Source organism: Pteropus alecto, unplaced genomic scaffold, assembly GCF_000325575.1.
Source record: "Pteropus alecto unplaced genomic scaffold, ASM32557v1 scaffold269, whole genome shotgun sequence".
In the NCBI taxonomy this organism is placed as follows: domain Eukaryota; kingdom Metazoa; phylum Chordata; class Mammalia; order Chiroptera; family Pteropodidae; genus Pteropus; species Pteropus alecto.
In genome coordinates this window covers 727568-753770 of record NW_006443566.1, presented here as the reverse complement: position 1 = coordinate 753770, position 26203 = coordinate 727568, and the positions used below count along the sequence as shown (strand labels likewise).

The following is a 26203-nucleotide window of genomic DNA, read 5'->3' as shown; positions in this document are numbered from 1 at the left end:
AGAAAACTGTAAGAACTATGAAGATAAGAATTTTCATTGACAATTCAAAGTAAAAATTCAACTTAGAAAAAATAAGATTAAAAATGGTCACTAATGTTGAATGATGTTGAATACCAAAGAATTATGAAGACTAATAGCACACTTGACTGTTCGAAGGAAAAATTAAAAAAAAAATTAATAGACTCTACTTTTCAGAGCAGTTTTAGGTTTATAGCAAAATTCAATGGAAAGTACAGAGATTTCTTCCATACCCTCTACCCTACGCATGCATAGCCTCCTCTATTATCTGTATACCCCAGAGGATATACACATTTTTTATAACTGATGAACCTATATTGACCCATCATTATCACCCAGTGTCTATAGTTTGTTAGGGTTCACTCTTGGTCCATGGATTTGGACAAATATAGAATGACATGAGCCTACTATGTATTATATAAGTATTATATATTGTATTAGTGTTATAGACTAGTTTTACTGCCATAAAACATCTCTGCTTTCCTTACTCATCCCTTCCTCCCCTTTAACTCCTGACAATCATTGATCTTTTTACTGTATTTATAGTTTTGCCTTTGGAAAACATTATTTTAAACGACTTGATATGAAAAAATTTGATTGGATTTAAAGTCTATTCACATTATCACAAAATGCATTTATTATTAAAAGAATAGGAAATATGAAATTCTATTAAATTTTTTGAATGTAAAAATGACTTAAAAATTTCGAGTAGCTTTGTGAACAAAGTTAATTGTCAATGGGGGTGATCCATCAGAAACTTGAAGAGATCATCTGTTTTGGTCAGTATGTAGTCTTTATAAGCATCGACTGGCTATAAAAAAGCTTATGATCATGGAAACAAGCTTATATTTCTCATGAAAAAAATCTGAGTTTTCTTAGGAGTTTTATATAAATTCTGTATTTAGTATCTTCTCTAATACATTATATTTCAGTTTCCTAATCATAATTGTGTAATATGAGGTAAATGTAATTGATTCATTTCACCAAGCGCAGTCTTTCCTTCCAGGAACCAGATAAACAAAATATTATTTCTAATCCGTGCCATGAAATGAAACTTGAACTGTATTTGCTGCTTTTTAACATTGTGGAGTCAAGTTTCCAGTGCTGTCACTTGGTTTGTAATCTGTTGTGGGTAGTCTTGGTGAGGGACAGATTTGATCTAGGAAACCTAGAATCATCTAAAGCATTGTGGAACTTCTGAAAATTGTATACAGTTTCTGAGAACCAACTTTATCCTCTCCATTAGTCTAGCTGACTTAGCTAAGAGAACTTTCCATCATGACTTTAGCCAAGTGGTACTCATGTAGCCTTTGGTCACATGTGTATTTGTTCCTTTATTCACTCAGCATATACTTAATGAGCATCTCTGTGAAACATAACTTATTATTTATTATTTATCTTGTTCTTAAGGAATTTATACCTTAATGGGAGGGTAGACATACAGATACTTATTTATATACACATAGTATAGTGATAGATTAAATAGGCCTTAAGATCCATGGTGAAATTGTGGGCTGTGGTTGCCATTTGAATTTTAAAATATTGCTGTGTAGTACATATGATTTTTCTGTTTTTAATTGTTAAGTAATTATTTAAGACTTGAATAAGTACTTAATTGTAAAATTTAAAAAAAATACAAAAAAGTCTAAAATTTAGTCCCATTTTATATCTTAACCCCCCTCTCTCTTCTGCTATTCATTTATTTTTTTAAACCATTGCCTATTTAGACATTTTAGGTCATTAATTTCTTTTCTTTTCTTTTTTTTTTTTTTTTGTTACTAGTGATGCTCAGTAAGTTTTCTTGTGCAAATATACTTGTACACGTGTGAATTATCTATAGTGAAAATTCGTAGGAGTAGAATCTTAGCTCAGGAATATTTCTCTGTGGTGCGTTTGTCTATTTTTGGAATCTTTAGTAGGCTTTTCTTTTAAAGATAACTAAAAACTTGGGAGGCTTATGGGCATTTGGAGTTGGCAGAAATAGTCTGGAAGACAGTGAAGTCCTCACTTAATGTCTTCGATAGGTTCTATGACTTTAAGTGAAATGATGTGTAACAAAACCAGTTTTACCATTGGCTAATTGATATAAACGAGAGTTAAGTTCCCAGGGCATCTTATCAATGTTATAACAAAACATTGAACGAAACGAAGTAATTTAAGGACCTGCTGTAGTCCTGATGGTTTAGCTGTGGTATCTGTAGAGGTTTGTCACAAGGACGCCATTTTAGGGTAGCTTCTTCCTCCTTAATTCCTCTCTGGCGACTCCCCTCAGTCCTTCACCTCACATTCTTGCCATGTGAGCCACCAGTGCCCTCATTTCACCCTGTTTGGAGATACTCTTCTCCCAGTTCCTCCGTCTTCCAAAATCTCCCTTTTCACCGTTTAGTGTCCTGTTGACTTTAGTGAGGTTTGGTTCTGATCAGAGCAAAGAAAAACCCAACATGCGAGACTCTCCAGAGAGTGACGTTTTCATGGTCTTCCATGGGCTCCAAAGAATAACTTATAGATATGAGTGATATTTCATGAATCCTAAAAGAAGTAAAATGCCTGTTCTTGAATGTGGTGTTTACTATCTCTTCTCTCTTCTCTTTTGCTCCCAGTGCGTCTCTACAAACTTTTTAGGATACAGGTAATGGCTACTAGAAGTATTCCTAGTTGTTTAACCCACAAATAAGAGAGCATTCTGTATTTCTCTGATCAGGATGCTCTGGTCCATTGAGCTCTATGATAGAATTTTGTTAGGTTGTAAAAATCGACTAGGATAAAGTTTTTTAATCATACATTTGTAGAGGTAAAAAATGAGTCCCTATCTCATTTCTATGCATTTTTTCAAAGTAGCTTTGCATTGGATTAGAATGGGTATGCAAATTTAGAGAATACTTAAAATAATTTAAAAAAAAGAGATTTAATAAAGGGAGAAATGTTAAACATACTTTTTAGTTTTCATTTTACAGCAAATTCATGTTTATTATTTAATTGTAGATTCTTGCTGGACTGGCCCTGCCCCCATTATTATTATTATCATCATTTTCACAGGCACAGTACATAGCAATTATAGGTGAGGCCTCAATAGTTCTTTCCTGAATTTTGTGCATATTTCCTTATTGCATAAATTCAGTAGCTCTCCCTTAGTTTGTCATTAGGTTGTTTGTGTGGTTGGGCAGGCCATCTTGATTTACAGCCAGCACTTCACTGCAGATGAGTAAGATGGCAAGTTTCACCTTATTTTTCCTCTCACCCATTCCTAGCCTAATGATTGGGAGACCTGTCTAGAGTGTAGGCCCCAGAATCACTCAGTTAAAGATAATCTACCCAAGTTTTCATTTTGAGAAAAATCTGTGTTGTGGTTGGTTCTCTGTGTAATACTTACAATTTCCACTCAGGATAATTCCACTGGGTAAGTTTTAAGTAATTATCTCTGGTCTTTCTTTTTATTTACTATTTAGGGTATAGTAAATCTAGGAATCCTTGAAATTAAGGTCAAATTATTAACTCAGGATGATTCAGCACTGACTTATTAGTTTTATTTGCCATAGCCTGGCAGAATTGGTACTTAAGAGCAGAAGCCAGATGGTTTTAGGTAGTCTCCCTCCTCACTTAAACGTTTGTTGCAATAATGTTATTGCTTTCCAAACGGTAAGCTTTTATTTTATTGGTCTCTTTTCTTCTCTCTTTCCTTTCCATAGCAATTTACTCTTCAGGGATTAGGGCAAAGAAACACAGCCCTTGAACTACAAGACATGTTTAGCAGGATTTTCAGAATTTATACAGCTATGATTTTTCTCCTAGGTATCTTGGTTACTTTGTGAAATTAATGGTTTTAGAAATGGTCTCAAGTGATTTAGGAGGGAATAAAAAGAACTTTTTTGAGACATTGTCACTTTTTTTTTGTTTTTTGTTTTTGTTTTTTTTTAAATTCAAGGAGATTATAAGGCAATTGAAGATAATTCACACAGGAGTGGATACACAGCAAAAGTATTTCTTTTTAATACTGAGGAGGCGATGCCTCTGGCAATCAAGTAGACATAATTCCTTGGTTCACTCTGTGTAACTGTTGCAAAAATTAAGGAAGGACTTTTCACTGTAATTTTTACAACAGGCCTACTACATGGTAAGGAAAAATATTAGTCAGCTTTGTTTCTACAGGATGATATTTTACAGGTGTCCTTGATGTTGAGACAGTGGTAGCAGTCTGGCCCAGTCTCTTTGGCTGCAGAGGAGTCAGAATATTTGTCTGTCATAGGCCCCCTTCTCTTTTACATTTATCTGGCTAACCTCATGAGCTTTCCCAGCAACCGTCAAAACCGTAAAAATCCTGCTCTTGGACCCAAATCTTACTCTTAGACTCCCCCGTCCATGTTTGGCAGCTACATTTGGCATTTGAGTATGTCCCCCTTTCCAGTTTATTTTTACCAAAAGTCAAAAAAAATTTTTTTACTCTTTAAAGAAATGCAAATGAGAAAAGACTCTTTTAGGAAACACAGAATAAACTTGCAACTATTGGGCGAGTGGGAGTTTCAGCTCGACATGGACATATACGTCAGAAGCGGAAACTTTTATTATTAGGAGATTATTCACTTTTTAATGTTTCCTAAATAGGTTCAAATTTTAAATAGTCCAAAGTGTCTATTAAGTTTCCACTATTAAGAGATGATTTTGCCAATTTGGAAAAAAAACTTATCTCATGACCTTTTACAGCTTTTGTTTAAAATTAGATATAGACATATTTGTTGCATTTTTGCCCATTGAAGAAAATAGTGATTGTTAGTAGATTATCTAGACATGGAAGATCTTGATGGGAGACTAAATGCATGAGAGTTGATGCCAGCTTCTTGGTTTTATGACCCATGCTCAAGTAACATCTGATTTTTAATATCTCACAGCAAGTTTAATACATTCCTAGGTACTCTGGTGATTCCGTCCTTTTTCAACCTCATCTCTCTTTCCTTTCAGATAAGGATAAGTGCTCACAGTGAATACAGTTTATATAGGGAATGCCTTGCTTCAGAATACTCGGGGTGTGACATGCCCTAGTTTACCTGAGCCCCTGAAATTAATGAGTAAAACCACAGACTAAAATCTAGACTCATGGGTTCAGAATTTTGGAACTGCAATTGATTTTCAGATGATCAAATCTAAGTGGCATTTTCTGTAACAGCCTGGTATAGTGCTGCACAGTTCATAGGAGTTCAATCAGTATTGATAATTACGAGCAATATATAAATTAAGTCATAAAAGATAGAGATTAATTTTCAAAGTGTCAGAAAGTTCGAGATCTTTTATCCTGTCTAAAAGGTAGTCACGGTTAGTCGTCAATATCTTTTTGGAATTGTGAAACCAAAACAAAAAATGGTCTAGAAACTAGCTTAGAAAAGCATAGACCAGAAGTCCAAAAGTGAAACAGATTGCCAAAGTTTGATAAGGAGGTGATGGGGATAGAGGCCTCGTGTGTTGGAGGGGGTATGCCAAGTCAAGACACTTGTGCATTAGAGTCAGGTCCATGTTGGTGTTACGAGTGAAGTAGTAACTCTGCAACGAAGATGCTGTCATTAAAAAAAATTGAACTTTTCCCAGTTTATTTTATCTACTTCAATTGACCTATTCTTGCATGCTTGTTCGGTTATATTTAAGAGTAAATTCCTATAAGTTACATGGTTGGTTCTGATGATATAAATCTCATCTAGAATTTGAGGTGTAGTGCATGTGTTTTTTTTTTTAATTAAAAACTTTAAGTTGATAATAGGTGTTTATTTTCATCTTCAAATTCCTGATTTATTAAAAATATATATTAATTAAAAAAACCCCAAACTCATGGAAAAAGCCACCAGATATGTGGTTAGCAGGCCAGGGGGATTGGGGGTGGAGAAGGGGAATAAGAGAAAGGTGCTTAAAAGGGACAGTCTTCCAGTTACAGGATACACAAGTATTGGGATGTCATATATAGCATGATGACAATAGTTAACTCTATGTATATTTTTCTTTTTTCTTTTTTTATTGTATCTTTATGAGATAATGGATGCTATTTAAATTTATAGCAGTAATCATTTCACAACATATGAAAGTCAAACCATTATGCTGTACACTTTAAACTTATACAATGATATATAGCAATTAAACTGGGAACAATTTTTTTAGACCTTTTAACACTTCCATCTGAAGTTATGAAACTTGCTTTTGTTAGCATGACTTTAATTTTCTTTTTTAAAAAATGAAATTATGGCACCCCCTGCTGATTTTTAAAGGAATTGCTGAATAGTAATATCCGGGTATGATTAAGAGAATGTATCAATGTATAATTGAGACTTTCTCGTCACTCATATATGATGGACCTTTTTGTTCACACTGCTTCTTATTAGGCAATGTGGTGACAGACATGCAGTTAAGCCCATCTTTGAAGCAGGTAGAGGAACTAGAGTGAGCAAATATACAGGTATAAAATAATATGGTGTTTTCAGAGATCTGCAGGTACTGTTATAGAAAATTTGAGGAGAATGTGCTGTGAGTTTTGCTATGAAAGAAACTGGAGAGGATGGAGGGCATGTGCGATTTTAAGATATTTTAACTTTACCATGAGAGTGCTGTTGAGTCATCTGATAACTTTGTTTAAAGTAGTAATGCAATCATTTAACTTAGAAAGACAATACTGTGCAGGAGGGCTTGGAGGTGGGGACAGACCAATTTGAGGGTCACTGCATTTGCTAAGTGGGCTGATTAGGATCCTAGAGAGACACATAGCTCTGAGGTAGGAGAGGCTGGGAGACCTGGAAGTTCTTTTTTAAAACTAAAAAAAAAAGTAGAACAGTACAGTAAATACCCATATGCCCACTTTAGACCCAACAATTGGTAACATTTGCTGTATATGCTTCCTACCTACCTACTTACCTACCAATCTACTGAAGTGTTTTAGAGTAAATTATAGATATAATTGCTCTCCCTCCTTAATTACCTCAGCAAGCATCTCTACAAAATAAGGACACCTGGGGAGAAACATTCGGGGAGATAAAATTAGGAAAGTTAGGATTCAGGGGAGAGGGGTAAACATAATGGTTTCTTTTATATCCAGTAAGAGAATACACAAAAACACAAAGGCTTGGTTTACTGTTATTAATTTGTGGTTACACAGTATTTTCCTCCTCTCCTCTGAGACTTTCCAGAGATAGATATATGGTAAATGCTATTACATTTTAAATAGAAACTTTAAAAAACGTAGAATAGGTTTTTAACCAGAAAAAAAAAAAAGTCAAATACACACAATAGTTGAAGAAAATAGGGTTCCTGGCTGAGGCAGTGGGCTTCTTCACTGGAAGGGAGACAGGTGATTACAGAGGAGCTGGCCAGCTTTCTGCCAAAAGGAGGAAGAAGGGCCAGGCCTTTGGATCATGCTAAAGGCCCAAATTGGCAGGAGTTTGTGTGAGAAAGCAGGTGTGCACCAAAACTAACTCAAAATGGATTAAAGACCTGAATATAAGACCTGAAACAAAATGCATTGAAGAAAACATAAGAACTAAACTCAAAGACCTCGGACTTAAAGAGAATTTTATGAATTTGACCTCAAAGGCAAGGGAAGCAAAAGCTAAAGTAAATGAATGGGACTATATCAAACTAAAAAGCTTCTGCACAGCAAAAGAAACTGTCAACAAGGTAAAGAGATGACCATCCGAATGGGAAAATATATTTGCAAGCACCGCCTCTGATAAGGGTCTAATATCCAAAATATACAAAGAACTCATACAACTCAATAACAACAACAAAAAAAACAAATGATCCGATCAAAAAATGGGCAGAGGACCTGAACAGACACTTCTCCCTAGAGGATATACGAATGGCCAACAAATATACGAAAAGATACTCAACATCGCTAGCTATTAGGGAAATGTAAATCAAAACTACAATGAGATACCATCTCATACCTGTTAGAATAGCCATAATCAACAGTACAAGTAATAACAAATGTTGGAGAGAATGTGGAGAAAAAGGAACCCTCATGCACTGCTGATGGGGCTGCAAACTGTTACAGCCACTGTGGAAAACAGTATGGAAGTTCCTCACAAAACTAAGAATTGATCTACCATATGATCCAGCAAGCCCTCTACTGAGTATTTACCCTCAAATACTTGAAAACTCATATCCGAAAAGATATTTGCACACTGATGTTCATGGCAGCGTTATTCACAGTGGCCAGGCCATGGAAGCAACCCAAGTGTCCTACAGTAGATGATTGGATAAAGAAGCTGTGGTACATATATAAGAATAGTACTCAGCCATAAGAAGAGATGAAATACTGCCATTTGTGACAACATAGATGGACCTTGAATAATCATGCTAAGCGAAATAAGCCAGACTGAAAAAGTTGAAAACCACATGATAGGTATAAACCTAAAAGCAACAGATGAACAGGACAAACAGAGACTTATGGACATGGACAATATAATAGTGGTTACCAGGGGGCAGGAAGTTGATAGATGGCGTAAAGGGAGTCAAATATGAGGTGACAGAAAGAAATCTAACTATGGGAGGTGAACACAATGTAAATATATATATGCCTTGCTGTTAAAATGTAGAGGTGAAACTTACTGGATTTCATTAACCAATGTCATCAAATAAATAAATTAAAACAAAAAAAACAAGTATACAACTAGCACAAGTATGATCCAACCCATGGGTGATGGAGAGAGTGAGTAGCAGGCAAGTGAACTGGCACTAGTATGATCTACTTACCAGAGGAGTGGAGGGTGGTGATGGGGAGAGCAGGAAGCCAGAAATGCCAACAGGCCCTGGATGTAGATGCTGACCTTTTAATATCTTTAATTAGGAGGAAATTTGTTTAGTGTACGTTTGGTCTAATAAGTATTTTACATTAAGATCAATGAGATGAGCAACTCTTCCTCTTTTGGGCAGGAGAACTAGGAAGGGGGTAGACAGAGGCATAAACTATCTTGTATAATATCATAGCTAAAATTGGTAGAGATTCCAGTGTTTGTTCATTCATTCGTTCATTCAACAGATACGGATGGAGCTGCTTGTTATTATGGCAAACACTATTCTAAGACAGTAAGAATTCCAACAGTGAGCAACACAGACAAAAGTCCCTGCCCTTCAGTGACTTATATTCGAGTAGGAAAGATAGTACACAAGATAAATGATACGTATGTCGCATATTAGATTATGCTAAGCACTAAAAAGAAACATTGAGAGTGAAGGTGTGTGGAGATTTTAGAAAGGGAGGCCAAGGGACTCTATTAAGATGCCAGTTGAGGAAAGACCTGTGAAACTTGAACCACTTTAGCTGTGTTGATGTGCAGTGTGCGTCATTTGCCATTTCTTGTGTGGGCCTGTCTTCTCTCAAGAATGTATGAATATGAAGTGACTTACAGCTGGCTTCCATATGGTCTTTAATTTTTTTCCTTTCCTGCATACGCTGTTTTTTTTTTTTTTTTAAGTCAGATTCCTCCTCTAACCCTAAGATTTCTTGACAAAAATTAGTTAATCATAGAGGGAGTTTCTCTTTATCATATTGCATCTTTCCAGAGTGTGTTAGTATAAGACATTGTATCTAAAAGTACACTAAAAGGCTTTGCAAAGTTCTGTGAAACGTTCTTTTGTATAAACGTTTCTCATGGTTTTTGAACGATGACTGGCATGTTACTTTCCTTGGCAACTTAATTTTTGTTCCATCTTCACATGAAACTTTGGAAATGTTAACTTTTCCCTTTTCCATTCATTTGTTTCAGTCGGGGAACAAAAATACTTCTCAGAGCTAGGATATGCAAATTAAAAATTTCAAAGTATAGTCAATAGCTTTTGGCAGTTAATATTAATGAAGTTTAAGTGTTGGCATAGTTGAAGAAAATAACATTAAAGGTATGTGATCAATGAAACACTCTTAAAGTTGCCCTTAAGTGACTTCAAATATGAGATTCTTTACTATTTAATACATGAAGGGCTGATTTTCTTTTAGTTAATATAGGATTCACTATTTTTATGTATAATATAACATTAGGTCTTGAATTGTTCTTTAAGGGGCTTATTCCCTTTTGATTTCAGCTTTTGAAATCATTAAAGTAGATGAGTATGTTAGAATCTAGGCAACATAAACACAAGCTCCCATGCAAAAAAGTGAGGCTTTCCCCTTAGAGTGTAAAGACAGACAGCCATGGATGAAAACCTAACAGTGTAAAGTTGTTTGTGCCATAAATGAACAGTGCTTTTAGGTTGCATATTTTCTTTTATCACTATCTGTGATAGCTTTAAAAATATATATGTAAATATTCATTAACAACCATTGTGTATTGTGTTTAGTTTACCTCTTTAGTGCTGTCCTTAATGAGAAAATACAATTAACTTTGGCATTGTGATATAATTAACATTATACAAATGAGAATTGATTTTTGAAAGCTTATTTCTTGCTAGGTATGTTGTAGGGCCTGAGAAACTGACAAAATTGGACAATTTGCATGATTTCTGTTGTCTAGTCAATGAATACATGAAGTCATGTTTATAAATATCCAGATTCATTGCAGATGTTTTTAGCAAGCTATGTTTTTAGGAATTATTGTGTTGAACCACACAATATTAATTCGTACCTAGTAAATAACACTGTAAATACTTAGAGTAAGTGATTTATAGTATTTAAAAATTATACATTGACTTTTGCAAATGATCATTGTGTCAGTCGAGGTGGTCTCGGTTGTGCTTCAGTAGCAAATGATTCCAACAACAGAAATTTTGTTGGGTAGCAACATTGTCTAACCACAAATCGAAAATTTCCAAAATAAATGAGTATTATTAAATCCACCACGTTATATTCTTTGGTTTAACAATGGGTTGTCATTCATAATTGGTAGTAATGGTTAAAACCATTTATTATATCCCAAATTCATAGCATAATTTGCTGGTATTAGTACTTCCCCTCTTACAAAATGTTTATTTGTGAGTCTAAATACAATAGTGATTTGTGTGTCTCATACTTGAGTTCCAAGACAGCTATACACACCCTCCTATGAAGACTGGCTTCTATTTGCAACTGTTGCTTAAACCAGTTTGCCTGTTGCTAGAATTAAACTTTCCTGTCTCTGATGATAATCTCTGGATTATTGGGCAACTATTCTGGCAATTTGAGTAATTTTATTTCTTCCTTAGTTTGTCTTCAAGTGTTTGCACTCATTTAAATTCATTGTGGTAAAAAGCACATGACATAAAATGTACCATATTAACCATTTGAAATTCAGTAGTCTTAAGTATATTCACATTGCCATGCAACAGGTCTCCAGAACTCTGTAGCCAATAAACAACTTCTCATTTCTCCCTCCCTTAGTCCCTGGCAACAACCATTCTGTTTTCTGTCTCTATGAGTTTGGTTACTTTAGGTTCCTCATGTAAGTGGAATCACACAGTATTTTTTTTCAGGTACCTCATGTAAGTGGAATCACACAGTATTTTTTTTGTGTCTGGCTTACTTCACTTAGCATAATGTGTCCAAGTTCATCCATGCTGTAGGGTGCGACAGGGTTTCCTTCTTTTTGAAGGTGAATAATATTCCATATACACACATATATACATACATATAATATACACACACATACATACACACACCACATTTTGTTTATTCATCTGTTTGAGCATTTGATTTGCTTTTACCTCTTGGTTATTGTGAATAATGCTGCAATGAACATGGATTTGCAGATATATCTTAGAGACCCTGCTTTCAATTCTTTTGGAATTATTCCCAGAAGTGGAATTGCTGTGGAGTTATATGGTAATTCTGTTCTTAATTTTTTGAGGAACCTCTGTACTGTTTTCCAGAGTGGCTGCACTGTTGTAAATTTTCACCAACACTGCACAGGGTTCCAGTTTCTCCACATCCTCACCAGCAGTTGTTATTTTCTGTTATATGGATACTAAACCATCATAATGGGTGTGAGATGATATCTCATTTAGATTTATACTTTTTCTAATGATTAATGATATTGAGAATCTTTTCATATGCTTGTTGGCATGTGTTTTTTTGAGAAATGTCTCATTAAGTCGTTTCTTCATTTTGTATTCATTTTTTGTTGTCAAGTTGTAGGAACTCATGTATTCTAGATATTAACCCCTTATAAGATATGTGATTTGAAAATATCCCTTCTTTAGGTTGTCTTTTTACGTTGTTTCCTTCGTTTTGCAGATTTTAAGTTTTATATAGTCCCATTTGTCTATTTTTACTTCTGTGTCCTGTGCTTTTGGTGTCATATTCAAGAAATTATGACCAAATAGTGTCATGAAGCTTTCCCTTATGTTTTCTTTTAGGAGTTTTACAGTTTTAGGTCCTACGTTTAAGTCTATTTTGTATTAATTTTTGTGTACGGTGTATGGTAAGGGTCCAACATAGTTCTTTTGCATGTGGATAGCCAGTTTTTCCCATACCAATTGTTGAAGAGACTGTCCTCATTGAGTAGTTTTGGCATCTTGGTTGAAGATCATTTGACCATGTGCCTGAGGGTTTTTTCCTTGGGCTCACTTTTCTGTACCATTGGTCTGTTTGTTTTTATGCAAAATCACACTGTTTTGATTACTGTAGCTTTGTAATGTGTTTTGAAATCAGAGCGCAAGGCCTCCAGCCTTTTTCTTTATTTTTAAGGTCGTTTTAGATTTTCAGGGTCCCTTGAGATTTTATATAAATTGTAGGGTAGTTTTTCTATTTCTGCAAAAAATGTCCCTGAGATTTTTGACAAGGATTGCATTGCATCTGTAGATTGCTTTGGGTAGTAGGGATATTTTCACAATTTTAAATCTTTCAGTTTGTGAATACAGGGTATATTTTTATTTATTTGTGTCTTTTAAAATTTCAGCAGTGTTTTATAGTTTTTCAGTATATAGGTCTTTCACCTCCTTGGTTGAATGTATTCCCAAGTGCCTATTCTTTCTGATGTTATTGTGCATGTGATTGTGCATGTGATTGTTTCCTTAATTTCCTTTTTGGATTATTCATTGTTTAAGTATAGAAACTTAATTGATTTTTGTGTGTTGATTTTTGTATCCCGCTATTTTGCAGAATTGGTTTAGTGTCCTAATAACTTTTATTGGTGTCATATCTTTAGGGTTTTCTACATAGAAGATCATGTAATGTCATCTGTGAACAGAGATTATTTTACTTCTTTCTTCCCAGTTTGGATACTTTTTATTTCTCTTTCTTGCCTAATTGCATTAGCTATGACTTCTAGTGCATTGAATAGAAATGGCAAGAGTGGGCATTATTGCTGTGTTCCTCATCTTAGAGGAAAAGCTTTCAGTCTTTTACCATTGAGTATAATGCTAGCTGTGGGCTTTTCATATATGGCCTTTATTATGTTAAGATAATTTCCTTCTATTCTTAGTTTATTGTTTTAATCATGAAAGATATTGAATTTAGTCAGATGCTTTTTTTTAATGAATTGAGATGATCACTTGGTTTCGTTTTTATTTGGCTAGTGTGGTACATCACATTGATCGACTTTCACATGTTGAACCATCCATGCATTCCAGGGATAAATCCCACTTGGTAATGGTACATAATCCTTTTAATGTGCTGTTGAATTTGGTTTGATAGTATATTTTGATGATTTTTGAATTAATATTTATCAGGGATGTTGGTCTACAGTTTTCTTATGGTCTTTTTGTTTGGCTTTGGCATAAGGGTAATGCTAGCCTCATAGAAGGAGCTTAGTAGTATTACCTACTCTTTGATTTTGGGGAAAAATTTGAGGAGGTTTGGTGTTAGTTTTTTAAATGTTCAGTAGAATTATCCAGTGAAGCCATCTGAGCTTTATTTTGCTGGGAATTTTTTGATTACTGTTTTAATTTCCTTATTAGTTATTAGTCTTCTTAGATTTTTAAATTTTGTCATGATTCTGTCTTGTGTGTTTCTAGGATTTATCCATTTATTCTGGGTTATCCAAGTTATTGGTATAAAATTGTTAATAGTCTGTTGTAATCTTTGTTATTTTTGTGACATCAGTTGTAATGTCTCTTTTTTTCATTTCTGATTTTAGTTATTTGAGTCTTTTTTTTTTCTTTGTCTAGCTAAAGCTTTGTCAATTTTGTCGGTCTTTTGGAAAAACTAACTCTTAGTTTCCTTAACTTTTTTTCTGTTCTCTATTACATTTATCTCTGCTCTAATCTTTATTATTTCCTTCCTCTTCTAACTTTGTTCTTTTCCAGTTCCTTAAGTTGTAAAGTTGAATCGATTTTAGATTTTTCTTCTTTTTTAATGTAAGTGTTCACAGCTTCACTGCATCTCATAAGATTTGATATGTTGTATTTTTTCATTTTCATATGTCTCAAAATATTTTCTAATTTAAAATATTGTGATTTCCACTTTGGCTCATTGGTTGTTTAGGAGTATGTTGCTTACTTTTCACACATTTGTGGATTTTTATCTTTCTGTTTTTGATTTCTAGTTTCATTCCATGAGAGGCTTTATTGCTAAAGGTCTATACCTTTGTTAACTCTGTTAAAATTTAATAAATTTAACTCTTTAATAAATACTTATTCTATTTTTATACATGTTAATTTGTAAAGGGAGGGATCCATAGTTTAATAAGACTTGCTGTGTTGGATGATTTATTTTTAGGCTTCTCATGAAATTTTGAAATTGCTAACTATGATTTATGGTTAATGCTATGGTGGCATTTCGTTCACAGTGATTCAGTAGAGTTAGAATTATGTTCTTGAGCTCCTGACATAATTTACTATAATTGTATAGAACATAGAGGAGCAGTATCCTTGGACACCTTGCAAGGTGTGACCATAGGTTTTGGAAATATCTGTGCCTATTATAAAGGTATGACTTTGTAGATGTGGTCTAGTTCTAAGTGTCTGAAATCAGTGGATTGAAGGCTGAAATATTTTTTTCCAAACCAACCTAAGTTTTTGGGTCTATGAAAGAAGGCACTCTATCAGGTGACTGCAGAGCAAGCTAGAGGATATGGATACGAAATGGGCAGTTTTCTTATTTGTAAATAAAGAGGATCAAATAAAACAGGGATATTAAGGGGAGCTAAGATTTGAGCATCTGTTGTGTTCCCAGTGCTTTAGATGTGTAGTTTGATTTAGCCGTTAAAAACAAGTAAATGATTCATAGATATTAATTCCATTTGACAGCTGGGAAAACTGAATGTGAAAGGTTAAATGATAGAGTTAAGAGGTAGCATTGTGTAGTGTGGTCACCAATGTAGGCATTAGCTTCTTACGTGCTGACCTTAGCATTCTTTCAAACTGTGGGCTTTAGGGCAAGTTGCTTAAAATCGAGTTTCCTCATCTGTTAAGATGATGATAATGGTGCTTACATTATAGGATCATCATGAGAATTAAATGAAATAATGCATGTTGAGTCTGAGAAATTGTGTGTACTCAGTGTTGTCCGTCACTAACATTTATATATATGTGTGTGTGTGTGTGTGTGTATTATATATACATATATATAATACATATATATTTTAAATTATTTTATTTGGTTTCCCAAGGTCTTATACCCTGTACGTTGTGCATATAGTAAGCAGTAGAAACAAGAAACTGGTCTGTCTCCCAGCAAAGCCTGTATTCTTTTCATTACAGGACCTCTTAAAAGTTTGCTAGATTAGAGGAAGTGAGAAATAGAGTGATGAAAATGAGGTTGAAAAGTGTTAATAAAAGCTGTCATCTGTCGATTGGCTACTCTAGGTTAGGTGTTTTACTTCTGTCATTGCATTTAGTCTCATTTCATTAAACAGCCTGGCCAAGTTTGCCAAGTCAGTGAGGCAGAGCTGGTCTGTCTCATTTCAAAATCTGTGCTTTTTTTTATTAGGCAGTGCTGTCTCCCCATAAGTAAAATAATGAGGTTACTCTGACCTTGAAGGAAAGGAGAGCTTTTGGAAGACTGGAGTTGGCCACATATAGAAGTACTTCTGAATAGGGCTGTTACGCAGTTTAGGGACGTATGATGATAGGGTTCCATACTCAAGGAAATCTAGTGGGGGTGGGGGAGTGCATAAGTAAGCCCAACAGACACATAAAATTACATCGATGTATCTTAATTATAAAAAATGGCTACAAGATTGTTTTTTCCAATAGAGAGGACTTAAGAGAATGCTGGTGGAATGCTGGGATGGATCTGAAATTAAGAATTAGTCAAGAAAAGTATAATAAAGTTATTATTCTCCCCTGCCCCCAACAATTAGAGGAAATATACAGTAAAAAAAAAAAAAGTGGTTCATTGATGGTTAATGGTGTAATCTTGAAGAATATCCAACACTTTTTAGTAGTGGGTGTTAGAAAATAAATATAAGGAAAAAAAAGGCCATCGTCAGAGAAGAAACATCCTACTGTGAAAAGATGACAGAGGTGCCCAGCACTAGAAACACTGCTGGTTTCATACGAGGACTGTCTGAGAAAAAATACCGGGGTCCTGGTGCACTAGTTGTGGTAGATGGTTGGGGTAGTCTGAGATGAGGCCATTGCCTGTGAGTGCTAGTTCATTCATTACACCTGTGCTTCCAGACAAGGAGCAAGTGAGTGAGTGACTGTGGCAGCGTGTGCTGTCCCACCGAGAGCCCTGACCAGGGCAGGCCGTCACACGCTCCTGGCCACGGGGCCGCTTTTGGGCGAGAGCTCCGGGCTCCTGGTGGACTTGCCTAGCAGCCTTAAACCCTGGGTGTGTTAGTCTGGGCATTATAAAGCGCCATTTCTCTCGTTTCCTCTTTTAAGTCTTTAAAGTTTTATAGGATTTTTTCAATGGGATATTTTTTTCTGTGGCTTTGGTATTTTCCACAAATGGAAAGGAGATATGTGACTTTTGTATTACATAATAACTGAACCTTGCTGAGTTTGTAAAATGTGGGATGTTTTCATCATTCATAATTTTTCCCTTTTGCTTGAAATCTAGGATTTTTTCATGTGTGTTTTCGGTTGTATAAAGCATATCTTTTTACATAAAATGTCCTAATGGGTTGCCAGTCGTAAGCATATTTTTGATTTTCCATGTATAGTGACAGATTCTGATTCTTGGACTAGACAAAATTGAAATGTGATTTTGTTTATTATTAGGAACTACATAGTTTAAATTACATATCTACTATTTTGCATACATTCCTGCATAATAAAAAATAGAAAACATTTTAACTTACTGTCTTTGAATATTTAAATAATAACCAATAGAAATATTACTGGGAAGCATGCTAGTTTTACATCCTGAAGTCACGAGTAGATAAGGAGTAATGGTGGTGAGCACATCTCATCCTTTACCTGTGTCTGGAAATAAAGCGTTAGGGGAGCACAGTCATGCCCACTCATTTTTGTATTGTCTGCATTGAGACAGAGACCATGTGGACCACAGAGCCTGAAACGTTCATTATCTGCCTTTTGCAGAAAATGTTTTCCCACCCTTGGCATAGAATTGTAGTTTTCAGCTTTTGGAGTCGGATCTCTGGACATTATTGAATACTCCAAAGAATTTTGAGGATTATATTGATATTAGAAATTAAAACTGGGAAATTAAAAAAGTTTCAATTCCTTTAAATATACTATTAAACTTGTTACATGTTAACATAAATAATATTTTTATGAAAAATAACTTTTTCCCCAAAACATGGATTTTCTGTAACGCTTGGCTTAATAGAAGACAGTTATATTCTCCTATCTGTTTATTCTTTCAGTTTGTTGCTATATGTTGTGGTTGAAGGATACGAAAGAAGTCAAGCCTCACACAGATCTGTAGTTGGAAAAGGGAAGACTATTTTAATGAATCGTAGGTATTTTTTGATGCAACACCAAAACTTGTTGCATGATTGTTTCTTAAAGGGAGTTGCAATTGGAATCTGAAAATTTCAATAAATTTATCATATTGAAGCTTTAAAATACATCAGTCTAGCTTGTACTTTGAATCTTTTATTCATGCATAATTTTCTAATATGCATTGATAGTTTTGAAAATACTGGTTTACTGTCCACATGTTGACACAGTATAAAAGGAATCACATTTATTAATATCGCTACTGACTTCTCTGAAGATCCTTTGGGAGGCCAGTGGAGCTATGCAAAGTGGCGACTGGTTTCCAGCATATTTGCATTTCTCGGTTAACACTGTACCTTACAAAGTGAGGACAGCCTCTAATGGATGCAAGTTTTCTAAAATTCTGGGTTTTGCTTGAAAGTTTGTTTTAACATCAGCAACACATGCTGTCAGTTTTCTTTGAAGTCCCAGACTCACTCTTTTAATTTGCAAGAAAATGTTTACCAAATACTCAAGCCTGATTAATCCGAATAGCCTGAATAATTTGTCTTTCAGTTACTGGTTTCAAGTAAAAATGGCGTTACATGAAAAAATGACTTTCAGTTTACAGAAACCCTCACAAGTGCTTTTCTTGAAGCCAGCCATTACTTCATTTACTGTAGCAGCACTTTCTCTGTGACTTCCCATTTCATCACACAGAATATTAAAAAGATGGATACTTGTCAGTTAATGATTAATTTTTACTGCTTCATTAGTGAACTTTTTTCCTTTTTTTTTTTTTAAGGGAGGAATGATTTCAATTTGGTACCAGCGGTTTTGCCCACCATAGCTTTTTATCATTGGTGCAAATGTGGATGCAATGCGAAAGGCACATAATATTTTGATTTTTATAAAAAATGAAAATTAATATATTCTTAAAATATTGATATAATTAATATTAATTAATGTAACTAATACATTAATTACTATTAAAGTATTAAAATATTTTTATGAAAATAATTTGACCTCGTGCACCTCTCTCAGAAGGTTTTGGAGTCTACTGGGGTCTGCAGACCACACTTTCAGAAATGCTGGTATAAATACCATTTTAAATAAGCAGATTTATGCCACTTAGCTATATGTTGCCTCCTTTATTTTCTTACTGTTATCATTTATGAAGGTTTGAATGTTAACAGATACCAGTTTGCTGCTTGCATTTGCTAATATAACCAGTGAATCTTTTTAGCTTTTTAAAAATCTTTGATGTTAGATTTGCAAAAATTGAGCTTTAAAAATTTTTTTATATTAGATTTATAAAGGTTTACTCTTGTTTGTGTTATTCTAGTGCTCTGTTAGTTTTTGAAAGTGTCACTTTAGAGTATTTGTCTATGGAGAAGTAATCTACGGTTGGATCTGGGTATAGTCATGGTTGCCGGAAATGATAGAATGTTCATATGATCATTAAATACTTGTGATGACAATTAAAAATTTGAATATTCTTGAATACTTCCCCTAACTTGAGGGGAAATCTCTTCGGAAATGGCGTCCAGTACTTTCTTTTTTGTTCATCTGCATTAATTTTATGGGTGTGCGTAATATAAATAATTGATTTATAATGAGAAATATATATTTGGTCTTCCTCTTTTTTTTTTTTTCCTTTCCTCACAGAGCTCCTAAAATCTTTGGAATTACCTAAGTGTCAAGAGTGATAAAGGTGGCTCGTTCAGTCACACCTGAGTTTATGTTAGTGAGGTGGCTTTTGGAAAGCCTGTAAGACTGCAGGCTGGTTGCCAGGGGATCCACCTTGAGCAGAGGGTTGAAACTTGCAGTCCTACTCCCGGTGGAGACAGGTTGGAGGTTGAGTCAGTCACTAATGGCTGGTGATTTACTCAATTATGTCTGTATAAAGAAGTCTCCATAGAAATCCAAAAGGACAGAGTTCAGAGGGCTGCTGGGTTTGTGAACATGTGGCGGTGTGGGGAGAGGACATGAAAGCTTCGTGCCCCTTTCCACATACCTTGCCCTATATATCTCTTCTATCCGTCTGTACCTGAGTGCGTTCTTTTATAATAAACCAATAATCTTGTAAGTAAATATTTTCCTGAGTCCTTTGAGCTGCTCTAGCATATTAATCAAAGCCTGGGAGGGAGTTGTGGGAACCTCTGATTTATAGTTAATTGATCAGAAGCACAGGTGACACCCTGGACTTTCGATTGACATGTGAAGGTGGAGGGGAAGTCCTGTAGGATTGAGCCTTTAACCTGTGGGATTGTGTTGGAATTAGATTAAATTGTAGGGCACTCGCTGATGTTGTAGAATTGTTTGATGTGTGAAGACCACATCTGGCATCAGAAGTGAAGTAGTATGGAAGTGAGTATTGGGAGTAGAGGAGACACACAAGAAGAGTGTGCGTTTCTTTAATAGTGTGTATATACATTTTTTTTTGCAGATGGCTATTTCACTGGCTGCAATTAAGACAATTCTTTATTGAAAACTCACTTTGCTACAAACACTTGCATTTATGCGATTGACCACTAGATGTCACAAGTGCCGCGGGAGCCCTAAGGGTTATCCGGGGCTGGTAGAAATTGGACATTGTAAGCTCGTAGACCTTCACATATTTCAGTGTTTCCACATGATAGATGCCAAATGAACCTGATACAGTGTGATATATAGAAGCAAGGTACAACTGGAATAATGAAATTTCAAAAATAAGCCTTTTTAAAGGATGGTTGTAATAGTTCTATTGGGTATTGTAAATGCTTCAGGTGCATTTGATACCACTGTTATGTTCCTGGCATTTGGGGCTCTCTCTTTTTTATAGAAAGATGTATTGAACTTCAATTTAAGAATATTCGGTAATCCCTCTCAGGACATACTGTAACAGCTGGTATTTTTGTGTTGTAGTAAATCGATTCCATACAACAGTCAGTAATAATTATGGCGGGATTCTGACAAATTCCAAAGCATTTTCAATAAATTTAGCCAAAGAAAATAACATGATTACTACAAAAATTTAGTTCAGTTTGAAAGTTAAACCCTGCTTCGTTCCACAAAATATTGAGCATTTTAGTGGTTGGGATTTTATCAAACCTCTTATTTCTTATTAATATATTTGTTCTGAGAAGATAATTACTTTGTACCATATACTTCTTAAATAATATGACTTTGGAAAAATTTAACCTGAGTGTTCATTATGAAATAAAAAATGAGAAATGCTAAGGCCTTTCATGTATGGCATATATGTATGTATGTATATATGGTAGCAATATCAACTCAGAAATGTTGTAATGTGGAATGTAAGGTTGTCCTAGTATTAATAGGGTGATATTAGCATAAGTTTGCTCATATGGTGTCTATGGTTTATAAAAGTGAAACACTGTAGCTTTTTTAAGTTTGTAGAAAATGGGAGTTTGCATGGTATGTATAGTTCTGTAGTTAGTCTATATACCATGCAAATTATTATGATTTTTCTCATGGAATAAAAAGTTTAAATTCCATACACACATATAATAACTACCTACCCACATACGTACATATCTATTGTCCTAATGGTAGAAATGTGTACATACTTTACAAATTCCTCCTCTATTTTTTTCAGCAGCCATATAAAAGTCTATTTATTGACTGTTTCTTTTTAAATTATGTGTGGTCTATTTTTGAATTTCTTTGTGTATGAATTTAGGAGCACTTTTATGTAGTTGAATCTGAATCCTGATTGTTAGAATAATTTATAAAAGCAAAGCAAAGTTGCCTTTTTAAATTATTGGGGAAAACAACTTCAGAGATGACCATTAATGAAACTTTGCTTTGTCTTTTTCTCTTATTTTTATTTTTTAGCGTAGTGGTTTATATTTTCATTTGGTGCTTAAAATGACTGCTCTCATATTTTTAATTAACACTCCTCTCTGTGTGGATTTCTACTTGAACTTTGTCTACCTTTGTAATAATACAAAATTCAAGACATTGCACCAGATAGACTATCTTAGACAGTCTATCTGATGGTGAATTTTTTCATACTAACATTCACTTTGATAATTAAAAAGCTAATTTAGAAGGCTTTAATAGAATCTTACAATTTGGACTTTTTCAAGTGAAATTTGGCAAGCCCATTTTTCTTCTGTAATATGAATCATGGATTTAAAGACTTTAATAATCGAATCGAGGCAGTTTTTCAAGTGTTTACAATATCTGTTTTTCTTGTTAATGTATGTTAAAATACGCTTTTAAATTACTGAATTTGCTTTATAGAGGACTAGGGAAAATGCATTAAAAACAAACTTAAACACATTGTGTGGTTCTTCTGATTTCTAAAAAATATAAATGTAGTGTATTTTCCGTTATTAGGCAGCAGTGGTCCAAATTTAAACCACATGGCCTTGTAGGTGTCAGGCCAGTATAAATTTTAATCTTGCTACTTTCTTTTATGTTTGCATTTTATAATCTCATTACCTGAATTAAACAACTCCATTCTTAACAGCCAACATTTATTGTTTGCCTGCCATGTGCCAAAAGCTGTGTTGTACGCCTTAGTGTATTTAATTATCAGACAATTCTAAATTGTTATCTCCATTTGCATATAAAGAGATTAAAGCTTAATAAGATTAAATAACTTGTTCCAGATCACAGAGCTAGCAGGAATTGAGATTAGGCCAAACTCTAGAGTCTCTTGCTTTTAGCTACTCTACAGAAGTACCCTTCTTGCTTATTTTGGGATGATTGTTAGTTAAAATAGTCATCGAAAAAAAAATTTTTTTTCTGCTCTTTTCCAAAATACATCAAAACTTAGTTTTTACTAAAAGAATTTACTTTTGTATATTAGCTTGGATTGTTAGGTTTCATTTAGATTATTGACACTGAGATCTATAATAGCATCTTGCTTCATTTCTAGTATTTCAAGGTTATTAACAGTTTTCAGTTAGAGAGCTTTGAAGTTGTCATGTTAGGATGAGCTATTTTTTAAAATTACAATTAGTCATAAGTTAACAATTTATAGAGTCTCTGTTCTACATTAGAAATATGACTTAGAATTATAATAGGGGAATTTTAGAATGACGTTGGCTTACAAATCTTCTTTAAATTCTCCATCTATGCATTCAACAGTCCTCAAACCAATGGTAAAAATCTTTAAGGAAGCCTTGAAACATCCATGAAGAGCTTTCATGTTTTTAATTAGAAACATCACATCAAAATTAAAAACTTTCACACTTAATATTTACATGTAGTATGTAGAAAAAATTCTGAAGAATTACGATCTCTCTGGAGTGTGTTGGAATAAGAATTAGTTACAGAATATTGTAATTTAGCAGTCTTCCTTATTATCATGTTTAAAATGTGCCTTTTCTTTGTAGAAACGGCCTGTGTGATAATACTTGGTTGACAGAGTGGCTGCAGGCCGTTGAGCTGGAATTCCCTGCGGCTTTTCTGAGCAGAGTGTTTGGAGTGCGGTGTCCAGACTGCAGCCTGCATCATGCCAGCTTTGTCAACGGGATCTGGTAGTGACACAGGTATGTGACCCCAGGAAGGGCACTTTTCTTTCATTCTTACTTAAATCTTCTTGTTCACAGTGAAAAACAACACTGCTTTAAACAGGTGCAAACAGGTCATGCTTGTTTTTTCTGTAACCAATAGGAGGGGTATAAAATCAATGCACTCTTCTGTGATAGAAGTTAAGGAAGGGCATTGATTGACAGCTGCTTCCTCCAGGTAGTGGCGGCTTGTGCTGATTGATGCTCTTGTACTGTTGGGCCTTTTGGAATAATGTTATGAATAATGTCATGCATTTAGATTTCTTTAAGAAATAGTACGTATTTTAAACATACAGAAAAGCGTGGCAAACGCAGTAGTTCCCCCTTACCTGTGGGGGACACATTCCAAGTCTCTCAGTGGATGCCTGAAACCACAGATGGTACCAAATCCTATATGTACTGTGTTCTTTCCTGTACATACATACCTATGGTAAAGTTTAATTTACAAATCAGGCATGGTAAGAGACGAACAACAATAATAACAAAATAGAACAATTAAATTATAACAATATGCTGTAATAAAAGTTATATATGAATGTAGCATTGTTAAGTAAAATAAGGGTGACTTGAACACCAGCACTGCAAGACTGTGATGATCAATCTGATGACAGGTGGCTACTCAGTGACTAATGGGCAGGGAGCATCTAGAGATGCTGGATAGAGGGAGGAGTCATGTCCCAGGCGGGATGGAGCGGGATGGCCTGAGATTTTATCACCACTCAGAATGGTGCGCCATTTAAAACTTAACGAATTGCTTATTTTTGGAATTTTTCATTTAATATTTTCAGGCCGTTGTTGACAGTGGAAACTGAAACCACGGGCAAGGGGGCCTACTGTGCCGCGATGCTCACGCGAACCTTCACTCAGATTTCATGACAGATAGGAACTTTGTGCCATACTTGCCTCAGACTTTTCACTTTTTTTCTTCTTTAAGAAATAAAGCATTATCTCTACCTCATTCTTTCACTTTCTTTCTTCCTGTCACCAGGGGTCAAAACTATTCTGAAGTTGATACACGTTATTAAGGAATTCAGTGAAAACAGATGTATTTCACCTTATCATTCATTGTAAGACTTAGCGACACTTAGAATAAAGATTTCCAAAAAAGCACGTATGTGTGTGTGAAACCCACGTCTTCTGACCGGATTCAGGAAGTGAGGTGGGCATAGTTGCTGCCCCTCTGAAGTCCTATTCTTGGGTTCCCCAGAATCAGCACTTTAAAAAATGCACATTCCTGGATCCTAGGACTAGTAAAACAGAATGTGAGTGGGTTTGGGGAGCTACACCATTCCTTTTTAAGATCCTTCAAGAGAAGCGGTGGCATAGAGTATGATTAAAGAGGAAGTTCTGTGTGTTGCACTGACCATACTGAATTTGGTTCTGTTAATACCTTTCTTAAGTAGCTGACATAGCTGTCTCACACTAGATAGTCACTGGCATCATGAGTTTTAAAAAGTGGAATCACAGATTTGATTTTGTGTTGTATTGTGTTACCATTGGCATTTTCATTTGCAGTATTACAAATACCACTCTTTGCTATTTAAAGCATACTCACGCTTACATTTTGGCAAGTTTTGTCTCATCTTTATCCATCAAGAATGATTTTTTTTAACTATGATTTACACTGAGGATTAGTTTTTCTTAGGAAGTAATTTTGATTTTTAAATTACATAAAAATCTTTTTTATCAAGGCATTAAGTTGGAAGCCAGCTCCTTGGAAAAACTTTTCTTCTTTTTAGTTTTTATATAGTCCCACACTGTGTTGTACTATATAAAATGAATGAGTTAACTTTCCATAGTGGTTTGGGAAATTATAGATAAAATTTATTTGAATCATAAATTTACTGCAGTTGTGTAATGAATTTAAGTTTATGCCTTGGTTTTCATCAAAAAATGCCTTAATTTAATTGGATGCAAAACAGTGTTGCTTACATCTAACCTGGGGAATGATTAAAAATGGAGTATTTATAGTTTATAAGGCAGTTTAGGTGTCAGTCATAAAAAATAGTGTAGGCTATTTAGAATTTGAAAAAGACTTTTCCACACATAGCTGGCTCACTTGGCTTAAATCTAAAATGCCTATGTGACTCACACTTGGCTTTGTGATATTTTTTGACCTGTATGTCCCAGCAAGTTTTGAGTCAGGCAGAGGAGACATGCCTGTTTCAAGAGTCACTGTATGAAGGGAAGTCTCAAAGTATGGTATACCGATCAGATGCTTACTACGGTTCCCTTACAGTTCATTGTAGACCAGGTACTATTTACCAGTCAGGGGTCACGTGTACCGTAAGCAGTGTTGCTTAGCAACGTTGTTGCTGTTGTTTCTTTATCAGGTCTCCAGGGGAACAGAGTTAGTGAGCATCACTGACGAACAGATGATCCATCATGTGGCAGGAAAACAGTACCCGACTAACAGCAGCTACAATGCACACAATACTCAATGTGGAAAAATACTTTTTTTAAAAATTAAGTTTATTGGGGTGAGGTTGGTTAATAAAATTACATAGGTTTTAAGTGTACAATTGTGTAATACATCATCTGTATATATTGCATTGTGTTTTTACCACCTAAAGTCAAATCTCCTTCCATTACCATATATTTGACCCCCTTTACCCTTCTCTACCTTCCTCCGTCCTTCCTTCCCTCTGGTGACCACTAAACCGTTGTCTGTGTCCATGAATTTTTGTTCGTTTGTTCGACTTGTTCGTTTGTTGCTTTCAGTTTTATATTCTACATATGAGTGAAATCATGTGGTTCTTGACTTTTTCTATCTGACTTATTTCGCTTAGCATGATTATCTCAAGAACCATTCATGTTACAAATGGCAGTTTTTAATCTTTTTTTTTTTTAACAGCCGAGTGATATTCCATTGTGTGTGTATATGTGTGTGTGTGTGTATGTATGTGTATCTCTCTCTCTCTCTCTCTACCTCTCTCTGTCTCTCTCTCACCCCC

General features: G+C 34.8%; 1 protein-coding gene across 1 annotated transcript in view; it reads left to right on the top strand.

Moving 5' to 3' along the window:
• Positions 1–26203, top strand: part of MPP7 (membrane palmitoylated protein 7) — a 221545-nt gene that overhangs the window by 37437 nt on the left and 157905 nt on the right. The window contains exon 2 of the mRNA XM_015598746.2: positions 23073–23228. Coding sequence (XP_015454232.1) covers positions 23192–23228 — 37 coding nt within the window. The 5' untranslated portion in view covers positions 23073–23191. The remainder of the gene's footprint in view (positions 1–23072; positions 23229–26203) is intronic.